Source organism: Culex quinquefasciatus, chromosome 1 (assembly GCF_015732765.1).
Source record: "Culex quinquefasciatus strain JHB chromosome 1, VPISU_Cqui_1.0_pri_paternal, whole genome shotgun sequence".
In the NCBI taxonomy this organism is placed as follows: domain Eukaryota; kingdom Metazoa; phylum Arthropoda; class Insecta; order Diptera; family Culicidae; genus Culex; species Culex quinquefasciatus.
The window spans coordinates 88,834,456-88,862,185 of NC_051861.1; the positions used below are offsets into that span (position 1 = coordinate 88,834,456).

General features: G+C 38.2%; 1 protein-coding gene across 1 annotated transcript in view; it reads left to right on the forward strand.

Annotated features, from left to right (window-relative positions):
* The first annotated feature begins 636 nt into the window (after window positions 1–636).
* The window catches only part of LOC6051353, a 141,390-nt gene continuing 114,296 nt past the window's right edge, over window positions 637–27,730 (forward strand). The window contains 1 exon segment of the mRNA XM_038266854.1: window positions 637–805. Within this exon segment, the coding sequence (XP_038122782.1) occupies window positions 730–805 (76 nt within the window). The 5' untranslated portion in view covers window positions 637–729.

The window sequence follows — 27,730 nt, forward strand, 5'->3', positions numbered from 1 at the left end:
ATCATCACTGATTGTGATGATGATTTTCTCGCTCTCTTGGGTGAGTTTCTCTCTTCGGGAAAAAGCGGTCCTTCGTGGCGCTGGCCCACCGGCGCTGGATGCTGTGGCCAAGACCCCTCAGTTGCGACCGAATCTTCCTCGCGCGGCCAACTCGTTGCGGCGCGCAGCGTAACGTCAAAACCCAATCGCGCGATATCGACGAAATATTAACGGGATTTTTTTTCGAGGCAAATTTTCGCACGTTTTTCATCGTTTTTATCGTTTTTGCCGATTTCTTGGAGGGGGTCCTCGCGGAACATGACAGAACGCTAAACAAACCGGACAAGACCGGAGCACCACGCCCCAAGAAGACGAATCTTGTCGGTGTGTCTGTTCGCATCCCTCTGTGTGAGTGTGTGTTTGTGTGTGTCACTGTCCGTGTGTGCGTCACGACAAAACCAATTTCTTCACCGCTAAGACAAGTAACGTAAAAAAGAAAGCAAGCCAACGATGCTCAGCTGTGAGTAACAGCTGTCACGGACACGCGTGCGAACACACACACAAACACTTTTTTTGCATCGTCCTTAGAAGAAGAAAAGGCTCAAAGTTGGGGAGAAATGTGGTGGTTTGACGAAAGCTCGTTTAAAAGCAGCGTTATCGGCTGTGTTTTAAAGCTGCTGGAGATAAGTGGTGTGAGTTAGCTCTCGTTGGGAGCGAGAATATCAAACACACAGGAAAATAAGGCGAAAAATGCTGCCGGCGTCGGTGATTCGGTGGTTCGACCTTTGGATTTTACTCGGCATGGTGGTGGCGCTGCTGGTGGAAGGTAAGCAAGGGAGAGGGAGGGGGATATTTACAATTTTTGGAAACAAGGGATTTTCTGGAAATGGTTACATGTTAGAAGTCCAATATCGATTCCATGAAATTATGTGTTGCTTTCTGGTGGACACTTGTTTTTCGAAAGTTTCTAGTTTTATTGAACTAGCGCTAATCAAAACAACAAAGAGTTAGAAATAATGATAACAGAAAGAAGAATAAAATAGATGAAAATTGTTTTATTTAAGCAACGAAGGAAGTTGTTGTCTTCTTATTCCAATATTGTCAGACTTTCGAACCCAATCTTGCAACAATGTGGTTGTAAAAATAGTCAAACTTTGTTACAAATTACTCTGTGGACAGTAGGGTAGGGTAGTCATCAATGAGACACTTTTGGTTTTCAACTTTTAACGATTTTTCTATTTTTTTCATCAGCATGTTTTAATGAGCTTTTAGTTGCATTATCATTCTTTTAATGTGTTCTAACATTGACAAAAATATGAGATCGATCCGACATCTATAACCAGAGTTATTCAACTGTCTCATTGTAGACGCACTTGGCAGGAACAATGAGACAGCTGAACAATGAGACACTCTACGAAAATCAACATTTTCTAGCAAAACATCATGTTTTTGTATTGTTCCATTGCAGGTGACTTGCCTTGAAAATTTTAGAGCAATTTTGCCAACATGAAACTTTTAATAACAAAAGTTACACTAAAAAGTATTTCAATTTTGTAAAATCCATATATTCATACCAAATAACTTTGTATTTTTTGTTAAATGAAGTTTAAACTCTATAAATATGCCAAAAATCACTTTTAATTCATGTTTTGAAAGATTTCCATCGATTTTGAAAAGTTTATTGAAGAAAAATCAAAGTGTCTCATTGTTACCCATGGGCTGAAATGAGTGGGGAACAATGAGACAGCCCTGGATTCTGAGTATATTCTAAATTTTGGCCAAATCTAATGAAAGGACATTGTAGCCCAACTCAATCCCTATAGAACGTCGAAAGAAATTTTAAGAAATATTATTTTTGGTGTAAATGGCAGCCTACGAGCGAAAAAGTTTTTTTTGTCCATAATTTACTTTTACACCCCAGAATCAAACATTTATGAATTGCTTTTCAAGGGAGCGTCCATAACCAAAGCCACTAATATGGCAGACGTGTATCTAGTAGACACATCGTTCCCCCAAATATGAGCCTGATTGGTTGAAACTACGACTTGTGAGAGCCATTTTATCATTGTTCCCCGTGTCTCATTGATGACTACTCTACCCTACTTTAGGGGATTAATAAAAAATAATTCGATAGTACCCGTAGTTTTGAAGATACTAAAATGTCTGTTACAAAAATCTGGATGCAAAAGCCTTTAGAAATCCTCCAATGAATAAATATTTTACATCGATACTGGAAGCTCTGAATTAACCAATAAAGCTGCTTCTTAAAAACACTCTCTTAACAACTTTAACGTTTGTTTTAAATTATTGGTCAAACTTTTAAAACTTTTTAAACTATTGTGTAATTTTTAAATATGTGTCTTTTCTCACGATTAATATAAGCATTTGCAGATATAATTTTATGATTATGTATCTCCATTCTAACAGGGGTAAAGTAGGGAGGTGATTTTTTTTTTAAATTGTTTGGAGAGTTTGGAGAAAAGTTAAACATTTTTATATTAATCGAGCATTAGAATTTTCAAACAAAAACGTTTCTAAATTCAAAGGTCGTTTCAAATATATTTTTATCAAAGTTTGTTTTTCCCTCCTTAAAAGTTATATCAAAAAATCTGACGGCATTTTTTCAAAAACCTTTCATATTTTAATAGAAATTGACATGTAATCAACTGTGAACGCAATTCTTAACAAGTCTATTGCAATAACAAACCAATAACACAGAAGGAATCATGAAGGAATAACAAGATTTGTTATTTTGTGCGGAGAGGTGGCTCGTCCAACCTCCGGGTCATTAGCTGTCTCCAGATGCGCTGTCACTAGACTCGGTCCTGGGCTGCTACTCTCCAATTTCGCAAACAACTTTTGGTTTATTTGCAATTTGCAAATAAACCTGCAGTTGCCATAACTCCTCTGTACTAGTCAGGGCTGCAGAGACGGGTACCTTCAAGCGACTTTGAATCCATAATTTGAAGACAAACCCGACTCTGGATGCAGGATATGACGTCAACGCCGACCTCAGCTCTGCAAAAATACCCGACTTCACAGATTCCGACTCCAAGTAAAAGTTGCTTAAAATTAGATGAATCCGATGCAGTTTCCGAGGTCTCACTCCAGCTCGAACTTCAACGTCAGCTCCGACTTCCTGTCTCTGTGAAAATAATAACAGTTTTTGTTATTCACACTTCAAAAATTCTCAATAAATAAATCAATTCCATTAGGGAATATAACAAAATTTAAAAATAAATGAACTCTCAAAAGTTAATTTTATCGGATTAATTTTAGCTTGAAACCCCATTTCATGGTGAAATAAATGACCCCAATGAAATTGGTCAAAATTATTTCATAGTTCTAGCCAATTTAAGTAAAATCCCTTAGGGGGTATATCAAATAACTAAAAAATCAACTTTCAAAATTTCAACTTTTTAGAATAATTTTAGCTTAAGGACCCCATTTCATGGCCAAAATAATGACCCCGACGAAATTGATCAAAATTATCCCATAGTTCTAACCATTTTAAACAAAATCCTTTCGGGGGTATATCAAATAATTAAAAAAAATCAACTTCCAAAATTTCAACTTTTTAGAATAATTTTAGCTTAAGAACCCCATTTCATGGCCAAAATAATGACCACAATGAAATTGGTCAAAATTATTCCATAATTCTAGCCAATTTTAGCAAAGTCCCTTAGGGGGTATATCGAATAATAAAAAAAAATCAACTCTCAAATTTTCAACTTTTTAGGATAATTTTAGCTTAAGGACCCCATTTCATGGCCAAAATAATGACTCCGACGAAAGTGGTCAAAATTACCCCCATAGTTCTAGCCAATTTTAGCAAAGTCCCTTAGTCGAATAAGTAAAAAAAAAATCAACATTCAAAATTTCAAGTTTTTAGAATAATTTTAGCTTAAGGACCCCATATCATGGTCAAAATAATGACCCCGACGAAATTGGTCAAAATTATCCCATAGTTCTAGCCAATTTTTGCAAAGTCCCTTAGGGGGTATATCAAATAATTAAAAAAAAATAACTATCAAAATTTCCACTTTTCAAATAATTTTAGCTTAAGGATCCCATTTCATCGCCACCCCGACGAAATTGGTCAAAATTTTCCCAAAAATCTAAACATATTTAACAAAAGAAAAAAAAAACAGATTGTGTTATGGACACTTAGAAACTTTTCCATTTGTGCGATTTATTGTAATTTTATTTCTAAGTCAGTATACCGAACGAACAACAAATTTTGTTATTAGGAGAGTTTTTGAAATGTATAACATTTCCTCTTATTAGCGTGTTATTAAACATTTTCAATATAATATCCCTTCAATCCCAAATCTTGTTATTTTATCAGAAACTGTTATTATTTTTTTTTCTTGAAGTTGCCTTCCCGGTGCATCGGACGCCTATGAAATATTTCAGTGAAGTGTGTCACATTTTTGATAAACTTTTAATTTTATTATTATTTTGTTTTACGGTATAATCGATGATTGAAAAATTACTAATTAGAAGAATTTAATTTTATTTTATATAATTGTTTTGGCATTAACTACAGCGTTCAAACAAACTTTAAATGAAAGTTGATGTTAGAATTCATCAGATAACACGGTTTTGACATTCATAATGCGAACTTATATCCAAATAATTTAAAAAAACAAGATGTGGTGTCCGGGTTTCGAAACGTCTGTAAATTCGAATCATGACGTTAGTTCTCCACTACTCTGGCAGACATTCTACTGTAAGGGGTAGTTGAACTTTGAGTTGTTATTGTCTCTCATAAGATCTGTTCAATAACCTTTTAAAGACTAAGTGTTGGGGATGTTATTATTTTTTCTTCTCATTACCGATGGTCATGACTTTCTGACAAAATTGAATATTTTAAAAGGACTTGTTCTTGAAATGATCTCCGTTTTTTTACTTCCACCTGCGTAACAGTATAAAAAAAATATGTTTGCAAAAAAAATGTGTTCAAGATGTTGCTGCCAGTGACAGTTAGAAAAATTATCATTTTTCGATAAACAGATAGCAATTGACTATCATAACAGCTTGATTTCCATTTGAAGTCAAAATACGACTCAAAACTAAAAAAAACTCCTCAAACAACCCCTTTCCAACTCAATCAAAACGGGCCCTCTCTGCCGTCTCTAAACAGCTCGTAACCACACACAGGTTCGCCGGCTCGTCACCGCTGGTTTGCGCTTAAATCTTGCGTGAAACACCCCCCTTGTAAACCCATATCAAGCCCAAAGCCTTCAAAAATTCACGGGAAAAAACAACAACTCACGCAAAAATTCTCATACATAATTCCGCTCCATTTCGAAATTAAACAATCATTCCCAGGAGGAACGGCCAACAGCCGTCAAAACGGCTCAAACTCAACATCAACCGAAATTCCTCGTCATTCTGACGGCGTGATTCAACCCTTTTCGGTGAAGATTTTGCCACCCGCCCCCGGGACAAAATGGAGCAAAACCATCCACTTTTTTTTTTCAATGACACCCCATAATCTTACCCCACTTATCGAATGCGGGATTGTATTTTTTTCCAACGAGCAAGGGTATTGTGTGTGTGTGTGTGTGTGTGTGTGTGTGTGTGTGTGTGTGTGTGTGTGTGTGTGTGTGTGTGTGTGTGTGTGTGAATATGACGAGGAGATAAAAAACAAAACAATCCAACGATCCACAAAAACATTCACACACACACCAGCTCAAGGAATGGAAATGTTCTATTTTCCAACAAAAGTGCTAATCCCTGTTTATTCTATTTTTTTCCCTATTCACTGGTTTGCTCTCCGGGTTTTCCAAGGACGAGCTGAGCATTACGATTCTGGTGATGACGGTTCTACGAAGGTTAGTTCTAGTTATGATAATGCGTGTCTCAGGAAGATGTGGGAAAAAACGTGAAGAAAATACGTGACAAACAATCACTTTAAACTTGGTCTAATGTTCTAAAGGAAGCAGATTGCTGTAAGCTGACCAATCTTTGCTTTTGCCTCAAAAAAAAAAAAAAAAAAAACAATTCATTGCAAAATTAAAAATTGAAACCTGTAAAGTGAAAAGTAAAACCAAAAACCTAAACCTGAAAATGTCACAGTGATTACCCGCGAGTTTGCTCCTCCAGCATGCCAAGGGCCGGCCGTGACCATGAAGGCTCAAGTGCGGCCTCGAAAAACCCACGAAGTTCGTCTACCGGCCCTATGCAAAAAGGTAAACAAACCAACGCCGCGTCGACCGCCATCGTGCCGGGGAGCGTGAGCGCAGAAGGAATCGACAAAAAAGTATCTACATCCCGGATATGTTCCGAGATCACCAGTGCGAACCCATTCAAATCTCAAAACTCAAAACTTAAAAATCAAAACTCAAAATTGAACACTGAACACTGATCAAAGGAGATTGAACACTGAACAGTGAACACTGAACACTGAACACCGAAAACTGAAAACTGAACACTGAAAACTTTTTTGGTCCTTCCACTGGCCATGATCGAGGGGAGGCAAAAAAATAGAATTTAGTTACAAGCCAGAATTTAAGTTTTAAAACTGTTACAAAATATTATAGACCCAGTACAGTTGATTTCCAAACATTATTTAAAAAAAGATTCGACAAAAAAATCAGCGTAAAAACACATTTTGCAGTACTACTGTTAATCAAAAATTCAACAACACAAACTTGTTTTGAATAAACCCAAACACGCTCAAAATAATTCTTATCACAGAGGAATGCATTTTAAATTGATTCAGCTTAAAACAGCTTAAATTTAAATTGCATTAAAATTTTCATGGAAATTTTAAAGTTTTTTTTATAGGGTAATTCTCCGCCAACTCACACAGCAGTTGCCCCGACCCCTCTTCGAATTGCGTGAAACTTTGTCCTAAGGGGTGACTTTTGTCCCTGATCACGAATCCGAGGTCCGTTTTTTGATATCTCGTGACGGAGGGGCGGTACGACCCCTTCAATTTTTAAACATGCGAAAAAAGAGGTATTTTTCAATAATTTGCAGCCTGAAACGGTGATGAGATAGAAATTTGGTGTCAAAGGGACTTTATGTAAAATTAGACGCCCGATTTGATGGCGTACTCAGAATTCCGAAAAAACGTATTTTTCATCGAAAAAAACACTAAAAACGTTTTAGAAATTCTCCCATTTTCCGTTACTCGACTGTAAAAATTTTTGGAACATGTTATTTTATGGAAAATTTAATGTACTTTTCGAATCTACATTGACCCAGAAGGGTTATTTTTATTTAGAACAAATTTTTTCATTTTAAAATTTCGTGTTTTTTCTAACTTTGCAGGGTTATTTTTTAAGAGTGTAACAATGTTCTGCAAAGTTGTAGAGCAGACAATTACAAAAAATTTGATATATAGACATAAGGGGTTTGCTCATAAACATCACGAGTTATCGCGATTTTACGAAAAAAAAGTTTTGAAAAAGTTGGTCGTCATGGCCGTTTATGGTCACCCGCGATAGACACGGACGACGAAACAAAGAGAAACGCAAAAAGTAACTTTTTCAAAACTTTTTTTTTCCTAAAATCGCGATAACTCGTGATGTTTATAAGCAAACCCCTTTTGTCTATATATCAAAATTTTTGTAATTGCCTGCTCTACATTTTTGTAAAACATTGTTACACTCTAAAAAATAATCCTGCAAAGTTAAAAAAAACACGAAATTTTAAAATGAAAAATTTTGTTCTCAATGAAAAAATGACCCTTTTGGGTCAATGTAGATTCGAAAAGTACATTAAATTTCCCATAAAATGACATGTTCCAAAATTTTTTACAGTCGAGTAACGGAAAATGGGAGAATTTTAAAGCGTTTTAGTGTTTTTCGATAATACGCGAATTCTGAGTACGCCATCAAATCAGGCGTCTAATTACATAAAAGTGACGCAAAACATCACGTTTCAGCTGCAAATTATTGAAAACCTCTTTTTCGCAAGTTCAAAATTTAAGGGTCGTACCACCTCCGTCACGAGATATCAAAACGGACTCTCGTGATCGACACCCCTTAGGACAAGTTTCACGCAAACCGAAGAGGGTCAGAAACTTTCCGATTTCGTGAATTGGTAGAGAATTACCCTATATTGTTTGCCCCTATTTTTCGAACCGAATTTGATGGGTGGGGGTTGGAGTGACAAAAGCTTTGTAAAATATTTGCAACAGCCTTATTCCTCCGATTTCAAAATTTTGTCTGCTTGAATCAGATGGTAGTCAATCAGACTCGATATCCAACTGTCATGAGTTTGAATCCCGAGGTGGAAAAAAAACTTTATTTTTGCAATACCGTCTTGAAACTTCCTACTTTTCCTGTCATTCTCGCGTGACCAAACAGCCTACTTTTATCTACTAAAAATAACAGAATCGAATAGAAACACATTTCAAAACAAATGCTGAAAAGTTCTACTTTTCAGCACTGAAATGGATGCTGAAAAGTTGAACTTTTCAGCACTAGTTTTGAAAAGTAATACTTTCCAATATTTTTGTGATTTAAACGATTTATTGACAAAATACATTAACATTCGACTTATAATTTCACTCAATGGGAGTTTTTCAGAAATGCAAAAATGTTTTCGGTGAACCTCGTTGGATGAATGTACGACACGTGCTGAAAAAATCTTCTTTTTGCAACTTGTTGCATAAACTACTATTTTATATTAAGGAAAAAAACATGTCATATTATTTTTCATTTAGAAAAAAATACTCACTTTACAGGCAAAATAACATGATCATTCAAACTGGGTCCGCGAGCCACAAAAAGACACCTCGCGGGCCACGTTTGGCCCGCGGGCCATACTTTGGTTACCCCTGAATTAGATAATATTTGTCGAGCGAGATTTTCGCAAAACGAAATTTTTTACAGTTTAAACTTTAAGCTGGCCATGCTTATTTTATTTCCAGTTTGACTCTTCAATCTTTTTTTCCCAAATTTTTTTCCCAAACTTGGGAGCTCGAAAAAAAATTTGTTGAAATGATCAAAATTACTATTATTAACAGTAAAAATAAAGAAAAATTCCCTGCAACTCATTTCGAAATAAATTAAAAACTACTTAGAGCATTTCTATTTCAAGATCAGTATGGTGTTCATTTGTTCTGATTGTGATTGCTTTGTAATTTGCACGTTATAAAAATAAATAGTTTTCAACATCAATTTATCTGTCAATTTTCGCCAAAAAGGTTTTTTCACCAACAGGTTAAGTAGGGGAACTATACCCTTTCTCAGCCTATTTCTATTATCGGCCTATCAGCACTTTGATCATGAATTACAGCTTTCATGAAGTGTTTTTGACTGTTCCAAAGTAATAGATAGCTCAAATTAAAGTGAGCAAGCAACTCTCCATTGTTGATACATCTGAAAATGTTGATTTAATAGCGGAAAACGGCAAAAGTAATGAGAATTGGTCGAACGGCTTAGTGTGATTAAAATGGGTATTTTTTTTTTGAATTAAATATACTTTATTGAATCTTTCTTATAATAATTACATTTGGTTTACATAATAAGTGGTCAGCTGTGGCTCTTCAGCTTTAGTTTGCTTTTCGTGATTTAAACACTGTTCATTTTTATAACTTTAAAAGTATATGATTTATCATTTTTGTAACACTAGGTACAATGAGGAAAAAAAATGTTAAGAAAACATAACCTAACCTAAAACTAACTTAATCTTACCATAAACTAAACCAATCCTTGAATCAAGGGGTATTCAGATATAGCACATTTTTCCCTGAATTTCAAACATTTTTCTTGAATCTTCTGATCCAACATTTTAACTTCTGCTAATTCATGAACCTCACTTGATCTTGTCCAGCCAGGAACATTCAAAACCATTTTGAGTACCTTGTTTTGGACACGCTGGAGCTTCAATTTATGAGTTCTAGCGCAACACTCCCAAACAGGTACTGCATACTCAATAACGGGGTAAATTATTTGTTTGTAAACTGCTAGCTTATTTTTCAAAGATAGCTTTGATTTTCTGTTAATTAAAGGATACAAACACCTGATGAGAATGCTGCACTTGTTCAATATTTTATCTACATGCTGCCGAAACAATAGTTTCGAGTCAAGTATGAGACCTAAATAGACAACTTCCTTTGACCAGGGTATCGAAACATCATTCATTTTAATCAAAACATCATCCTTTGGGACAAATCTGGCCGATTTGGAAAGTGGAAAAATGATGGTTTGAGTTTTGGCTGCATTTATGCGAATTTTCCAGTCGCCAAAGTATTCGGAAAGAACGTCAAGACCCTTCTGAAGACGGCCAACTAAATATCTGGTTATTTTACCCTTATAAATAACGGCAGTGTCATCAGCAAAAAGTGACAACACACCATTACCAGGAAGAGTAGGCAAATCAGATGTAAAAATATTGTACAGAAGTGGGCCAAGAATACTTCCTTGGGAACCCCAGCATCAATGTTGAATAATCCAGAAGCAATCCCATTCAGAAAAACCTTGAACGATCTCTCCGAAAGATAGTGCTGGATAATTTTGATAAGATACATTGGAAAACCGTATAAATACAGTTTATGTATCAAACCATCATGCCAAACATTGTCAAAAGCCTTCTCAACATCCAACAAAGCCATAGCAGTTGATTTAGACTCAAGCTTGTTCTGCTTGATGATTTTAGTTACTCTCGTAAGCTGATGAGCAGTATTATGTCCCTTTCGGAAGCCAAACTGCTCATTCAAAATTATATTATTATCGTTGGTAAAATCCAAAAGCCTTGAATAGATGACCTTCTCAAAGAGTTTGGACAGACTACTCAAAAGACTAATGGGACGATAACTTGTTGGCGATGTTGGATCTTTTGAGGCTTCAAAATTGGTATGACTTTGCCCAGCTTCCAATTGGTGGGGAAGTAACCAAGTTGCAAACATTTATTGAAAATATTGGCTAGATGTTGAAAGAACTGATCACTCTGTTTTTCAACACTAGATTAAAATGTTATCAAAGCCTGGAGCTTTCATATTTTTCATTTGTTTAACTGCAACTTTGACTTCCTCACCAGAAACATGGGAATCTGCAGGAAATTCAAAGGTAGAGTCATTGATTGTTGAAATACTATTGGCAACTGATGTTTCTTTACGGCTGGTCATGGAAGCGCCAAGATTATGTGAACTAACAAAATGAAGCCCAAGTGCATTTGCCTTTTCCTCGGATGTAATCAAAGGAGAATCCTCAACAATAAGAGGAGGAATAGGCTTTGGTTTGTTTTTAAGAACTTTTGAAAGTTTCCAAAATGGTTTTGAATAATTCCCAAGCTGGCTTACATGTTTTGAAAATTCTTGATTTCTGATATTGTCAAGTCGGTCTTGTATGATTTTGTTCAAATTGTTCACTGAAATCTTTTGTCATAGTCCCCAGTCCGTTGATATTGTCTCCTATAAACATTCCTAAGTCTAATCAAGTGTTTAGTATCTACGTCAATATCAGTTACCTTAAAATTAACAGGAACCTCCCGAACGTTGGCAGCCTCTGCTTGGTTGATAGCCTGCTGGATCACCTCCAGCGAACGATCAATATCGGCAGAAGTTTCCGGGTGTTGATCATAGTCGATGTTGCTGTCGACCACTTGCTGAAACTGCTGCCAGTCAACGTTGTGGTAATCTTTCCGGGTTGGTTGCCGCTGCGGAGTAACGGAAGCTCCAACCTCCACAACCACCGGATAGTGATCAGAACTCAACTCTTCAAACACCTCAGGATGAGCCACGTTCTCAGCCATATTGGTAATGAAGAAGTCGATGATTGAGTGATTCCCAGACCGAGCCACCCTCGTTGGACGATCCGGACTCACAACGTTGTAGTATCCGTTTTGCAGATCGTTGTGCAGAATCACTCCGTTCCGATTCCTCCTGCTGTTGCCCCAAACTTCATGCTTCGCGTTGAGGTCACCAGCGATGATGTACTTTGCGCTCCGCCGTGTCAGCTTCTGGATATCGCTCTTCAGTTTTGCTGCTGAACCATCTCTGGCATTCACCTGACGTGGGCAGTATGCAGCAATGAAGAGTACTGGGCCAACCGAAGTGGGAATTTCCACTCCAACGGCCTCGATGATGTCCAGCTTAAGTGTGGCAGCCGGCGTGGCTTGAGATCACGATGAACAGCGACAAGCACACCTCCTCCTCCAGAGGTGGTCCTATCGAGCTGCGTCGCGATCTTGTAGTTTTGCAGATAAACTTTTTCACCGGGCTTCAGATGAGTTTCCGTGATGGCAGCTACGTCGATCTCCTTCTCGCGAAGAAAATCCACCAGCTCTAAATTCTTCCTCCTAATGGAGCAAGCGTTCCAATTCAGCAGCTTGAGGGACCTACGATCCATACTGGATGACGAACGAGGTCAGCACTTCAATCTGCTGGGTCTTGGTTTTGCATCCACGCAGTGCAGCGGACATCTGTTTGAAAATATTGAGGAGTTCGGTTGAGGTGTAAAGATCATTACCATTTTCCTCAACTGCTGGTTCTTGGGTTGGTCTTGGCTCCTGGCTGAAGCCCGGTGGTGGCGGTCTCGGCTCCTGGCTGGAACCCGGCCGTGGATGATTCATCTCAGCTCTCTTCCTGGGATCCAACGGCAACGGTGCCAAGTTCGGGACCTGGCGTCGCGGTTGAAGAGGTGGAAAATTTTGCTCCACCAGGGCTGGAGGAGTTCTACGACGCTGAGGCTGATTCTTCGTCGATGCTTGCTGCCGAATTTTCACGAACTCAGCTCTCTTGGGGCACTTTCGGTCGGTTGACGAGTGCTCACCGTTGCAGTTGAGGCACTTCACCAGCGAATCTTGGATGCACTGGGATGTGATGTGCGCATCGGTACCACATTTGGCGCAACGACGCTTCAGGTGGCAGTTCTTACCTCCGTGCCCGAAGCCCAGGCAGTTGAAGCATTGTGTGACGTCACGATGCACTGGTCGGTATCGCTCCCACGACACGATAATGTTGAAAACCGCTCGAATTGCCTTCAGCTCAGGAAGCGTCGTCGATCCCTTAGCCAAATGCAGCAGGTAGAGCTGGTCACGGTACTTGATGTCTTTGTTGCGTCGGCTCATTTTGTGCACGGCCAACACATCCAGTTTCAAAACTTTTAGCTCGGCAGCTAATTCCTCCACTGGCATGTCGTACAGACCTCTGACGACGATTTTGTACGGCTTATCCATGACGACATCATGGGTAAAGTACTCCGCCTCGTTTTCGGTCAAGTAATCCTTGACCAGTTGATAGTGCTGCCTGGATTGCACCAGCACCTTAAATCCGTCCTGACACAGACGAATGTTGCCTAGGACTTTCCCAGACTTGATGAGTTCAACCAGCCCCGCACGAAAGTCGATCGTTGCTGCTGATTGCCTCACATAAAAGGAGGCAGTTTCTCCTTTCGCTGTTTCACTTCATTCTCCTTTGCTTCCGCTACCTGGTCCTCGTCAGGCAGTCCAGCAAACTTGTTGTTCTTCAATAGCTGCTCCTCGTGCGACGAAGAGTTCTCCTCCTCCTCATCCATCGGTACAGTACCGTCGCTCTTTTTCGTCTTTTTGCTGTTCGATGTCACTTCCAAAAGCACCTTCCTTTTGGAAATCCCCGGTTTTTGGCCATCAGTTGAGGCCTCAACCTTCCTTTTGGAAATTCCCACTTTTTTGCCTGCTTGAGCCGCAGGTAGGGCAATATTGCCGGCGTTTTGCGCCGGGACGCGACGAGTCATGTTGATTCAGACAACCTTCACCAACGAATGCTCGGATAACAAATGATTAAAATGGGTATATTTCCCCTAAGTTAAATATTCTTCTGTAAAAAGCTTCTTTATTGTATTATTTATTTTGCTTTTTATAAATATTCATTTCCAAATCGAAGGTTTTTTTTATTTTTCCTGCACTTGTCAAATCCATTGTTAGAACATCCAATTACATCAAAAAGAACTACAGTGCAAATCATAGTTGAAATAAACTCCAATATTAATTAAGTTGTGAGAAATGCAAATTTCTCTAAAATTTAATTTAATCTTTTATTAAATTTGTGAAAAAAACATTTATTAAAATTCGAAGAACTGAAAAAACTAACTGAATTTCTTAAAAGTTTAATTTTTTAAAAGTTAATACCATGTAGTTTAAATATTAAAAAAAAAATGAAGTAAAAAAGTTTCAATGAAAAATTTAACCTAATTTTCACAAAAGCATTGTTTTCCTTTGAAATTTTCCCGTCATGTTTTCCCTCCAGCCTCCCACGATTTATTTCGCCCCTCACCATTCCCAACCTCTTATCCTTCAGATCAGAGTGAAATGATCCTTGTCGGAATTCGAGTTGGAGCAGTGCACGAGGGCAAAGGCTTTTCCACTTTCGTCGTCTCGTTACAAGTACCGACTCTCCAAATTGTTTCAAACGTACACGTACTTGCTCGCCCACACACATGCCACTCATGTTCAACGATTTTGGCTTTTCCCGGGGAGTGGTACTCTCTTGCTGGCACTTATTTTCCCACAATTTCCCTTTGGCCGGGAAAGTCTCCCCTCCTCTTCCCACCCTATTTCATGCCACTCAAATGGAAGGCAGTTTATCACGTACACGTCAGGGTCGCTTTGTGAACAGACACACACACAGTTGTGTGTGTGTGTGTGTTTTTCCGGGGAAAATCCGACACTTCTAATCCTCCAAGTGGGTGGGAGGGGGAACTCAATAATACAGCAACCCCCTCAAGATTGGCCTTTTTTGTGAAGAAAAGACAAAAGCAGCAACTAAATCATAACAGACGAAAAACAAACAAATAAACAAACGACAAACCAACGCACACACACACACACACAACAATAAAGGCAGAACAAAACAAAAACACAAGCTGCGACGAGCAGCGCGCGACAGTAATAACAATAATACCGTTGAGGGGGGGATTCCCGCGAAAAGCCTTTCCCCCACCCCATCGCGCACTTTTCCAAGTCTTGGGAGTTTCCATTACAACAAAAAAACCCGTGAATTTCGAGAAACACGACAGAGAAAAAAGCGTTGATGAAATTCGCTGTCGATTTTGATTGTTTGTTTGCGTGAGGAGAAAATAGCAGCACCAAGGGAAGAACAAGAGCAAAGTTTGGGTGGAAAATCGGTCGCCAGTGGGGGGTTCCTATTTTCGGCAGAAATGGAAGCTGTGGGCTTTCAGCGAAATAACAATGAAAAGAGTTAATAATTTTTCGATGTGTACGTGTGTAAACAACAAATTACTGAGTAAACCTGATTGCATTTTAATTTTGAGAGTGCTGATATTAATATGAGTGGATGCATTTTTTTTTGTTTGTTTGCTTGTATGAATGAGGTATTATTGGGTTGAAGAGTTGGGAAGTAATCAAAGCTTTCGATAGAAATCATAAAGTTGAGTCAGGAAGCATTTTTTTTACAAATGTTCAAAGAATTTTTAATTTCAATTTTGATTATGATTGTTCTTTTTGAGTTATTTGAAGAACATGACCAGAAACTAAAAAAAAATAAACTCTCTAAAACATGTGAAAAAATTGCTATTTTCTTGAAATTTACTAATACCAAGTACACCAACGAGCAACTTTTCGTGAACATTTCTGTTTATTTTCACTTTTACTTAAAGTTATTCTATTCCTTTTACAATCATTTGAAAAATATATTTCCAAAATGTATTCTAATCAAACGAATGCGTTGGGCCACGCCCATTTTCCTATTTTCAGCTTAGTTTATTTTTGACTTTCAGCGCTCTTTTGGGTCTGCTTAGTGCTGCCAAAATTGATTAAATTTTAAGCTCACGAAAAGTAGCATATATAAAGAAAATTTCCTGGCATCACTGGCTCGCTCCAACAGGTGCTGCTGGTGGTGTTGGTGACAACCCTTTATTATTTACTTGCCTTCGCTTCTCGTTCGGGTTTCTTCAGCCTTCGATTGGAATGGGTCGTCAAAAGTCAAACGTCAAAAACTTGTCGCGTTTGTTTTTTTGATGGAACTTGCTAATTATTGACATGTTTCGGAATTATTTTACAAGTGAGTGACCAACTAATGTGCAAAAGAACACGTTGTCGAAAGGTGGGGGCAGTTTTGTATCGAAAGCGCTGTGAGAAAGTATGCGAAACTGAAAAGTTAATTTTGGCGATATTCATTAAACGTTTGAGGTTTTCTCCCGTGTGTCACTGTGTGTGCCAACAAAATGATGAGAAATGGTCTCGCAAAATAGAATTTATGATCAAAAGTGCATTGAATTTAACCTTTTTGGCCAGTATTTGGCATACATTTGCGTGCTTACTCGAGGCGGTGCTGTTGCTGGTAAGTTTATAGTTTATACCTTTCCAATGAGTCTAAAACATTGAAGATCTGGCAACCCTGTCTCGAGTTATGCCTAATTAAATGATATGTATGCTCTTTTTGTGAAGCCGGATCTCACTTAAATGTTTTAAAAATATTTCCGGATCCAACATCCGTCCCACCGTTGGTTAGGTAATCGAAAGACCTTTCCAATGAGTCTAAAACATTTAAGGTCTGGCAACATTGAATCAAGTTATGACCACTTAAGTTATATATAAGTCCTTGTTTGAAGCTGGATTTCACTTAATTTCACTTGTGTTAGATTATATTAGATGGATGAAGCTGGATTGTGTGTGTGTGTGTGTGTGCAACCAACCAAACGGGACCACGCGGTCGCTTCTTACAAATTGAGTTGTTTCCATGTATTTATAGATCTTCATTCTATACATACAAATAACTCGCATAGGCATTTGGAAGGTGTTAGCTCTGCCGAGCTCTGGTGACCCATTTCTACGCTGGCTAGCCGAGCGCGAGGTCCCTCAGCTTTTATCGACAAGCCCCGCCCTGAAGAACGTTTGCACCAATCGGGTTCAAACGTTATTTACTTCGAACCCTTGTCAAATGGACAAGGACCCAGCGCGTATATAGTTTGATAGTAACAGTATTCCTAATTCCAGGCGTCGCTCACCAAGCCGTGATGGCCTAGTGGTTAGCATTTTTGCTTACCAATCCAAAGGACGAGGGATCGAACCCCGACTCGGGCGACTTTGATTTTTCGTTCATGTTCAGTGTTTCAAGATTAATATTTCCTATACTTTCTCGTTGGGAGCAGATGGGAATCGAACCCAGGACCATTCGCTTAGAAAGCGAACACCGTAACCAGTCAGCCACGGCCGCTCTCATATTAGATGGATGAAGCTGGATTTCACTTAAATGTATTCAAACGTTGGTAATCAAAAAGACTTTCCAACAATTCCAAAACATTGAAAATCTGGAAACACTATCTCGAGTTTTGACCTCTTAAGTGATATTTGTGTACTTTTTTGTTGTGGATCTTAAAATAGATGAATTTTGAGAGTGAGGAAGGCACCAACCACATAGGTGGATTAAGTTAGTTTAGAAAATAAATTTCAAAATTAGAAAGAAAATAAATTTAAAAATTTCAAGCTTGTTTATTCTTAATTTCGAGAAAAAATCGATCATAAATTAACGTAAATTGCCGCCTTAAAAAAACGGTATTGAATAAATTTATTAAATTTAATTTGAAATAATCCGCACGATTTCACGAAATTCGAAACACCTGCAAAGATGAAATCTAAGGAATTAAACATTAACGAATTAATCACGTCGTAGAGTACAGTTTTATGAACATGTCCCATAAAATTATCAGTTTTGGTCCAATATAGACAGAGACATGCATAATTTCGTAAAACAAAAGTGACCTTCTTCAAAATTTCTTGATTTAGGGGGAGAGATTGTAATATGCACCCCCTAAGGGAAAACTGTGATTTCTCAACTATATCAGCATTTCTATGGAATAATTTTATTCGATTTTCCAAAGCAACTAAAATTCTTCGTCATCCATGTGAAAAAGTCTTTAAATAACCACAAAATTGATCGAAAATATCAAATTTCTAAAAACATTTTTTAATTCATTTAGAGGTTATGCGGGGCAATATGTACCCCAATTTTGGGGCAAAATACATCACAACAACGGAGTAAAATGCACCAGGTTAAAGCAGTTTTCACTAGTCACCACTAGATGACACCGCTGTTTTTACAAAGCAGCTTCACAGCGGCGCATTTTTCCCTGATCACGCTTTTTGTAGAAAATTTAATTAAAAATACATTTTTTTATGTTTTTGGACTCATCCATCTTACGAATAATGAAGATTATGGCAAAAACTATATAAATCAACACTTACAATATCAATAAATGCCTTTTGTATTGTCCAAAAATCATATTGAAAGTTGTAAGAAAATTAGATGAAAACACAACATTTTAAAGTTTTGCAAATAACTTAAGGGGTTACATACATGTAGAAAATCACAAAATTTCATACTACAGAAAATTCCCTTAATTCACTAAAAAGATGATTTTCGATCACTCCTGAAAGTTTCATGCAGATATTTCGTGACTGAACTGAGTAACGTCATGATTCGAAATCCGGACACTTAGTAGCATATCATTTTTGTTATAGCTGGCAAAAAATCATGTAATAAGTTGGAAATGTAAAAATATCATCAGGATGTAGTATAAACAGTCAGTTTCAAGAAAATGCATGCAAAATATGTCTTTTCTAACAATTTTTCATCAGAATTTGAAAAATAAAATGACTTGTTGTGCTTCGAATCCCGGACACTGATAAAAGCTGATTCGAAATCCGGACACTTTTGCTTCGAATTCCGGACACTCGATTTTACATATGAATCGCACAAATTTGGACTGAAATGTTAGTGAATGGCATTCTTCAGGTCTCAAATAAGCTGTTAACATCAAAACAATCGATAGTTTATATAAAAATTTGCTAGAATTCAAGGAAATCGAAACCATTAATTTCTGCTTTGCCTTCCTGGTGCTTCGAACGCTTATGAAATATTTCAAGTGAAATGTTTCGCATTTCTGGTAAACTTATAATTTTATTTTATTTAATTGTTTTGGCATTAACTACAGCGTTCAAACAAACTTTGAATAAAACTTGATGTTGGAATTCATCAAATAACACAGTTTTGACATTCAAAATGCGAACTTATATCCAAATAATTGATAAAACAAGATGAAGTGTCCGGGTTTCGAAGCGTCCGGGAATACGAATCATGACGTTATGAGACGAATTAAGTTCATAATTTAGCCATGCGCGAAGCGAACTGTCAAACTTTGTAAACGTTTTTCTCTAAACACCGAGTTGATTTACGGGTGCCACGATATCTCGAGATGGGATGGACCAAATTGGCTGAAATTTGGGGAGAAGACTCTCAAGACATATTCCGTGTGCACGACGAAGTCCGATTTGAAAATTTTGCTTTTTTAAAAAATACAAAAATCAAAAACTGGCGATTTTTTATATGAAAAACATAAAAATATTTTTATCTTTTTTTAGAATAAAGTTTTTGAAAATCGGCTTTCGTCATGCACACAGGACCGGTTAAACAAGTCTTCATCAAAATTTTGAGCCGATTTGGTCAAAGCAGTATTGAGATATCGTGGCAACCGTTTTTTGAAATTGCTAACTTAAAATAGTTCTATCTCGGCAAAGGTATATCCAAATGTCTTCATATTTATTTTATTAATAGATAAAAATATATATTTTAATGCCCTGCAAAAAAAAAAATTAAAAATCGTTAAATGTGTGCTCATACCAACCTCAGACATTTTTGACGATTTACACGTATGTAACTCCTTAAGCTATTTTTGTACTACGATGCTCCATTTTTTTCCAGCATAGTTTTGCAATATTAAGCTTCCAATTTCTATGATTTTTTTTCCCGGAAAATTCTTCCCAAAACCGAGAAAAGCAGGGGATGCATTTTACCCCGGGGGTGCATATTACCCCCTCTCCCCCTTATTTACTTTCACGTGATGGACACCGCTGGCTTAGTTTTTTTAATGAATTTCATAAAATAATGTCCATGATTTGCTTTTTTTTTCAAAATTTGTTGTCATTTTTAACACAATCATCACAGCAGGCGGGGTTTACAATTTGAAAGGTATTGCGTCTTGCAGCAATTACTTGAGTTTTGTGTCAATCGTTCAAGGCCTAGATTTTTTCATCACACTGCTTTGCAGGACTGAGAACTGTCAACTTTGCGCACTTTGCACCTCGATAAAGTGCTGCGGGATAATTTTCATCACAGTTGGCAAACTGATTTTTCATCCCACATCAAAACAAAACAAGTTAATGCATCGACTTCTGACCAAAATCTAGTCACCAAGCTGTGGTAGCCGAGGCAGGTCAGTCATTGAGATGGTCTGTTAAAGATTCCTGGCTCGATTCTAGTAGTTGGAGCTTTTGAATTTTTTTGATGGGTTATTTTTTTTCTGATGAGCTCGAGGGCATAATTCTATTGACCACATCGAGCTGTGTTCGTTGAGTCCATAAATGGTACCATTATTGTCACGGCTACTTAAATCCCGAAATTGAATCACTTTTTTCCTTGAAATCTGGTATATCTTTGCCTATCTTATATCAAAACTAAGCAATTCTCTCAGATTTCGGTCATTCATTTTTTTTTGTATTTTTTAATCCGACTGAAACTTTTTTGATGCCTTCGAAAGAAGCCATTTTGCATCATTAGTTTGTCCATATAATTTTCCATACAAATTTGGCAGCTGGCCATACAAAAATGATGTATGAAAATTCAAAAATCTGTATCTGATGAAGGAATTTTTTGATCGATTTGGTGTCTTCGGCAAAGTTGTAGGTATGGATATGGACTACACTGAAAAAAAATGATGCACGGTAAAAAAAAATTTGGTGATTTTTTATTTAACTTTTTATCACTAAAACTTGATTTGTAAAAAAAACACTATTTTTAATTTTTTTTTATTTTTTGATATGTTTTAGAGGACATCAAATGCCAACTTTTCAGAAATTTCCAGGTTGTGCAAAAAATCTTTGAGCGAGTTATGAATTTTTGAATCAATACTGATTTTTTCAAAAAATCGAAAAATTGGTCGCAAAAGTTTTTCAACTTTATTTTTTGATGTAAAATAAAATTTGCAATCAAAAAGTACTCTAGTGATTTTTTATAAAGTGCACCGTTTTCAATTTAAATCCATTTTTAGGTGACATTTTTTTAAAACAGTCGTAGTTTTTTATTTTTTTAAATTAGTGCACATGTTTGCCCACCTTTGAAAAAAATATTTTTGAATAGCTGAGAAAATTCTCAATATTTTTCATTTTTGAATTTTGTTGATACGACCCATAGTTGCAGAGATATTGCCATGCAAGTGTTTCAAAACAGGAAAATTGATGTTTTCAAGTCGTGAAATTTTCCGATCTTTTGGAAAAAAATATTTTTTAAATTTTTAAACCAAGACTAACATTTCAAAAGGGCCAAACATTCATATTACGCCCTGTTAAAATGCAAATTTGATTTTACATCGAAAAATGAAGTTCAAAAATTTTTGCGACCAATTTTTCGATTTTTCGAAAAAAATAGTATTGATTCAAAAATTGATAACTTGCTCAAAAATTTTTTGCACAGCCTGGAAATTTCAGAAAAGCATTTGATGTCCTCTAAATCATATCAAAAAAATTAAAAAAATTAAAAATAGTGTTTTTTGCAAATCAAGTTTTAGTTACAAAAAGTTAAATTAAAAATCACCAAAAAAATTTTTACCGTGCATCGATCAAAAAAATCCTTCAAAAGATACAGATTTTTGTATTTTCATACATCATTTTTGTATGGCCAGCTGCCAAATTTGTATGGAATATTATATGGACAAACTAATGATGCAAAATGGCTTCTTTGGGCATACCGAAGGCACCAAAAAAGTTTCAGTCGGATTAAAAAATACAAAAATGAAAATTTAAGAAAAAAGACCGATTTCGTAGAAAATGTTTCAATTTAGCAATCTCTGCACTAAAATAATTAATTAATATTGCAATGCAACACGCTCAATGACAGTTGAATTTCTGTATATTTCCGAGCAGACCATATCTCGTCCCGAAGAGATTGAAACAACACTCTCCATGATTAATGTAATCCCATAAAATCTAGGTAATTGCATTAGTTTGTCCAAGATGATAAAAAATGATCTCCATTAGTGGATTTGGGGGGGGATCGCCACAAGCTATCCCACAGCATCAACAAATTTTGTCTCACACAAATATATCTATCCGGAGAAGCAAACATACGTAGCCCATTCACTAGAGGAGGCTGTATTAAATAAAGAATTATTATTTCAATTTGTCTTCCTCATTCGAGAGCATTCCCCCAGGGGGAGGATGACACGTACACACAACCGCACAAACACAGAAAAGAACACAAGTGTGGTATATTTTCCGGAGACACTAGATTAAACACATCAAAACCGCAGAAATTAGATCGTCCCTCAAGTCACACAAACACAAACACACAGGCAAGGCTCATTCATCTACTACCGAACGAAACAGACATTAAAAGAGCTTTATCTGTGCTCATCTCTCAACACTTTTGCTGTTGCGAGCACGCACACACACACTGTCAGACACGGCAGACAAACCATCACAACCAACCTGTAATTGATATTTATCTCCCACATCCTCTCATCCCGGGAAATTCCCCCCCAACCTGCCGCCTTCCCACGGACGCATTATCTTTTTTACTACCGTGTGCCTGCCAGTAACTTCAACTCTGACTACCTTTTTGCCGCACGGAAATAAAGAGATTTATCACTATCATCGTTTTGTCACCTGTCTGCCCCCGGTGATGCCCCGGGAAAAAGTTACCGTTTCTCACAGGGTTCTCCTCTTCCCCTCTTTCTCTGATGTAAATTCTTCTGAAAAGAACACAGTTTGTAGAATAGAACAACTTAAGCACTCTTCAAAGTTTTGCAAACTGTGTTTGGTGAAAAGCAATAACACAATTTGTTAAAATTGTCAGTCAAAACATGTTTTGATTAGTATGTATACACAGCAAAAAATCCGATAGTAAAATCGCATGCAAAAGCATGCACATCACCTTCGTCAAAATAAACACTTAATATTACACACTGCATGTACAATTTTTGCAACACACAAAAAAAAGTTGCAACCAACGGATTTCAGACCCAGCACCAACAGTAAGGACTGGCGCCTTAGCCCACTCGGCCATTAGACCGATGTAAAGCAGCATGGATAAACGCATATATGAGCTTGACATTTCGGTCAAGTAGGTTTCCCATACTGATGGGCTACATATTTCAGGATGTAAAATCACATAACATTGCATAAAATAATGCAATATTTATTTTACACCCAGGTCTTTTACACGCAGCTGGATTACTACTTTTTTAGCTGTGTATGCTATAACCTAACCCCTCTTCTCAGTGCACTAAAAACGTAACAAAATTTGACTTAACAAATTATGTTGTTTGAATCCGGAAAATTAGCATATTATGTTCCCACACACTTTATTACAAATTATCCCTGGTACAGATTTACCACGCCGTGACACCGATTCGTCACCGTCACCGACACGTGCGACAATAATAATTGAAGAATGATGGCACTGTTTCGCGAAAAACTTCCAAGGTATAAAACACTTGGATGCCGATACAGCTTAACCCTCTACTGAGCAAATGCGATTTAAAAAAAAAGTCCTTGCTCAATACGCCTCATTGATTTTTGAGATATTTTGATCTTATTATTTCCACCTTTTTTTCGTTTCGGTAGCCTATGAACGTATTTTGAGTAATAATAATAATAAACAATTTAAATAAATTGTTGTTGCATTTCATATGTTTTCCTGTAATGAAATTTTTTTTTTTATTTTCAAAAAAATACAAGTTACTTTAAAATGAGTTATTCTCAACGTTTTCGCGAAGGTTTTTTTTTCAAAAAATTGTTGTGTTTTAGGTCCTTTTCGGTACCGGGACCTGGTTAGGACCAACTTGACTTTTGTAAATACTTTTGTAAGTAGAAGAAGAGCCGATTTTCACCAATGTTGTTAACGATAACATTATCGAGGTTCGATAACGATAACGATAATTCTATTGTTATCGAAATTTCAATAATTCAATCTGCGATACCCGGGCAGACGGTAATAACAAATTCATACTATTTCAATAACAAATACTGTTAAAATAACAGAATATAATAGAATCTTCTTGAAGAATCCATTTTTGCATAAGATTTGTATAACAGTTTATGTTATCATAACAAATTTTTTTATTGGTCTGATATTGGTTGAAAGCCATAACAACTTGTTAATAACATTTTTTCTTCTGGAAGAATAACTCCAAGTGTTATTGGGATGATCGGATTTGTTGTTAAAATAACAAAAAAAAACAACAAAGATTAGTTCGAAGAATAACTTAAAATGTTATTAGTCTGTTATTACAATAACAATCCAAAAACAAAAATTCATATCGGCAAATTATACAACATGTTATAAAAAAAACATAAAATCTATTTCTTTTTTGAATGGGTCCTTTAAACATATGAAAACAATAGTTTATAAGTCCTTTTATAAAAAAAAATCTGGAAATGTAATTGCTCTAATATTTTCAAATATAAAAAAAATATATTTCAAAGTTTTAACCGGGTAATCATAACGACGACGACGGACGATAGCACATTTTAAAATCTTTCTGAAATTGACTTATCCAGACAAATCATGTTAATTTTTAAATGCATTCATTAACAATATATATTTATCAAAACATAGTAAGTTTCAAAGTTTTTGAAAAAAAAAACTAAAATTTTCATAATTTGCAATATGGGTATCAAGCGAAACAAAACGATGTTGACATTTCACTTATTTGTTTGTAAAATTCTCAACTTTTCACAAATAAACTGATTTTTTTTTTCAAAAATACTTTGTGTTTGCGCACATACTAGCGTCAGATTCCCGGTGCCTTGCAAAATCGGATCTTTCTATTTAAATCAGAACTCGCGGGTTGTACAGAAAACATGTATTTTTAAATCGTCAGGTTATATTTCGCGGTCAGTAGTTTGGACGGACTAAAAGTGGACTGTAAACACTTAATCTTAGCTAAACTGCGTCTGATAAAGGTCTGAACTGGTCAGTAGTACGGTTCGCAGAGCAATGACCAACCGCTAGTCGGTTTCTGCTGGCCAAAGCTACTTAATTAGATCAGTAGAACTCCAGGCACTCACTGATGTCCTGTTATTATTGGTATTTGTGTTATGCTGTTGAAGTGAGTGCTGCTGTACTAGAGCATAATCTGCACTGGCTCACAAAATCTGTTTGGACCTGATTTCGGCGCGTTCATACCGCCCGCCTTGAAATACTTAGTATTTTAATTAAACTCCTACTTGAACCAGTGCCTATGGATTAGTCTACTTCCTGAATCTGAACAGATCTGATCTGAACAGTCTTGTCTGTGCTGTTAGTTTTGTTCTTTTACTGTTCAGTTTTTCTTCTTCTCTTCTTCGACCGTGTTCGGTAACTTCTACCGCTACTGTTGACGACGATCGCGTCGCCATCTGTCCGCTGTCGCTGCTGTGCGTGATGACTGCGACTGGTTCGCCATCGTCTGGTACTGCTGCGTCCGAATGCATCATGCTGGATGCACTGCTGCTTCTGCGACCGTTGATTTGAAGTCTGCGGAGTGTTCCAGCGCTCTGCACCTGTACGGAAGAACCAGTAAATGCCCAGAAATTTAACGGAACTGATTGTACTTAACTCTGGGCAGAGTCGGGATGGCAGTTCCGACCCGTCCGATCGAAACAGCGCCATCCCTAGTGCATTGCGGCTGGATCCTCGTCTCTGCAATGGCACGCAGAGTTGCTGACGGCAGAGCAGATGTAGCGGCTGCTCGCTGAGCTGACGAAGGCAATGTCTGTGCCTCCGATCCGATGAGCTGCTGCGGGGAGACGGTTGAACCCCGAGCTCGACACGACCGTGATCGTGTTGCTGATACTCTGGATCTGGACGAACTCGATGACGCCGTGATGTTCTGCAGTATAGTCGGCAGACTGCCGCCGTCCGTTGTCGGATGCCTCGCTGAGTCATTCTCCGGTGCACCAGGAGAAGACTTCGCTCGAATCGCCGTGTGCGCTGAACGACATTACCACCGGGCCCTGGTGGATGGTCGTTAACACGCGGCCGACATGTCCGTTGAGCTGAATCTCCGACTTCTGAGCGGGTCTGATCCGATGTGCAGAGCTTGTCAGTACGGCTGAAGAGGCGCCAGCGCCGCGAACCTGCAGTTGAAAACGCCTGAGCGACTGAATGCATCTCTAAGGAAAGGGTACTTAACTTGGAGTGCTTTTGGGACGGCTGTCTGACCCGTCCGATCACGACGCGCCGCCCCGAAAGGCTTTACTGCTGGCAACCTCCAATCAGCGTGTGGCATGCTGAGTCTGCGGTGACGTGGCTGATCTGTGCCGGCAAACTGTGCTGCAAACGCCGACTGCACTGCTGTCGAACTGCTGACTGATCTGACGTAGAACTTCAGTGATCGTAATCGCCGAACTGAACTGCTGCTCCATCATCGCCAAAACTGCCACACCAAAGCTCGCCGATGCCCTGCTTCACGTCTGTGCTGAACAGCTGACGCGAGATGCACAGTAATGTGCATCAATGCACGTAGATTCTGACCAAAAATACTCACGCACCCGTCGTGGGCGCCCTAGGCGACGCCTCTGACTTTTTCTGCTGACTGGGTGCAGTGCATAGCAAAACACACTGCAGCTGATCGGGGTGTGTGTTCGTGTACGGGCTTTTTTCACTGAACGGGCACTTGCAACGATTCGTTGCACTGGCTAGCCAGGATCACTGGCACCGGACTGGACAGTTCTTCAATACTGGTCTGATTGTTATTGCACTGCACTTTTCGACCGTAAAAATCTTCCGCAGTCCACTACACAAACTGCATCTTTGTCGTCTCGTTGCGACCGATCGACGGAACCGATTTTCAAAGGGCTAACTCTTTAGCGGCCAAGTGGTCCTCAGACCTGCACTGCACAACACCCACACACTTAATCCGAAGGCGCACCGACTTTTTCGCGACCGAAAACACTAAACAGCACCGCCGAGCTGTTTTCCGACCGAAACTTCACCGTTTTTCCCGTGATCGACCGACGGACCGAACAGTTTTCCCGGCTGAAACTGCACTGAACTGCAGCTGAAACTGATTCGCGATCGACACCGAATCCGCGATCAAAACAAACCGAGAAACGTCATCGGCTGTGTCACTTTCGGACAGGTCCGCAAACTTCTGTCACTGCACGAGTAGCTCAGTAGCTCACTTTCTTCGCAGACTTTTTCTCACACCGTCGCAAGTGTGAGCACCGACTTGCATGCGATGGGCACGGACTTTGTTGTTCACCACCATTTTCCTTCTGCAGCACGGTTTTCACGACGTAGAACGTACGGCGTGGTCGGACATAAAATGGTGGGACCGCCATTCCGATTTTCAGCACACGATTTTCTGGCGGATTTTTCACGGTTTCACGGCATGGACGGATTGTGTGCAGATTTTTGCCAAACCGACGGCAGATTTTGATGTGGCCACTGAACTGAAACTGAGCAACTTCTCTGACTGGACGGAACTGAACTGTCAGGTGCAAAATGTAAATACAAAAATGCACTGCACGAGCACTAAACGGAACGATTTCGCGAGTTTTCGGCGGTTTTTCCTCGGGAAAGTGGTTTTCTGCGGCGGGTTTCCAGGTACTGCAGTGCGCGATGGCCACAGTGAGTCCGGCGCCATGCTATACTGCGGCGGATGATGGCGGAATCTTCTTCTCCGTGGATTCCAGCTGGAGATTGTTCTGCGCCGACTTCGACGCCATCGCGATGCACTTTTTTTCTTTGCACAGGTACACCGAACACAACTGAACTGTCCTTTTTCTGACCGATTTGCAGGCACCAGGGGAA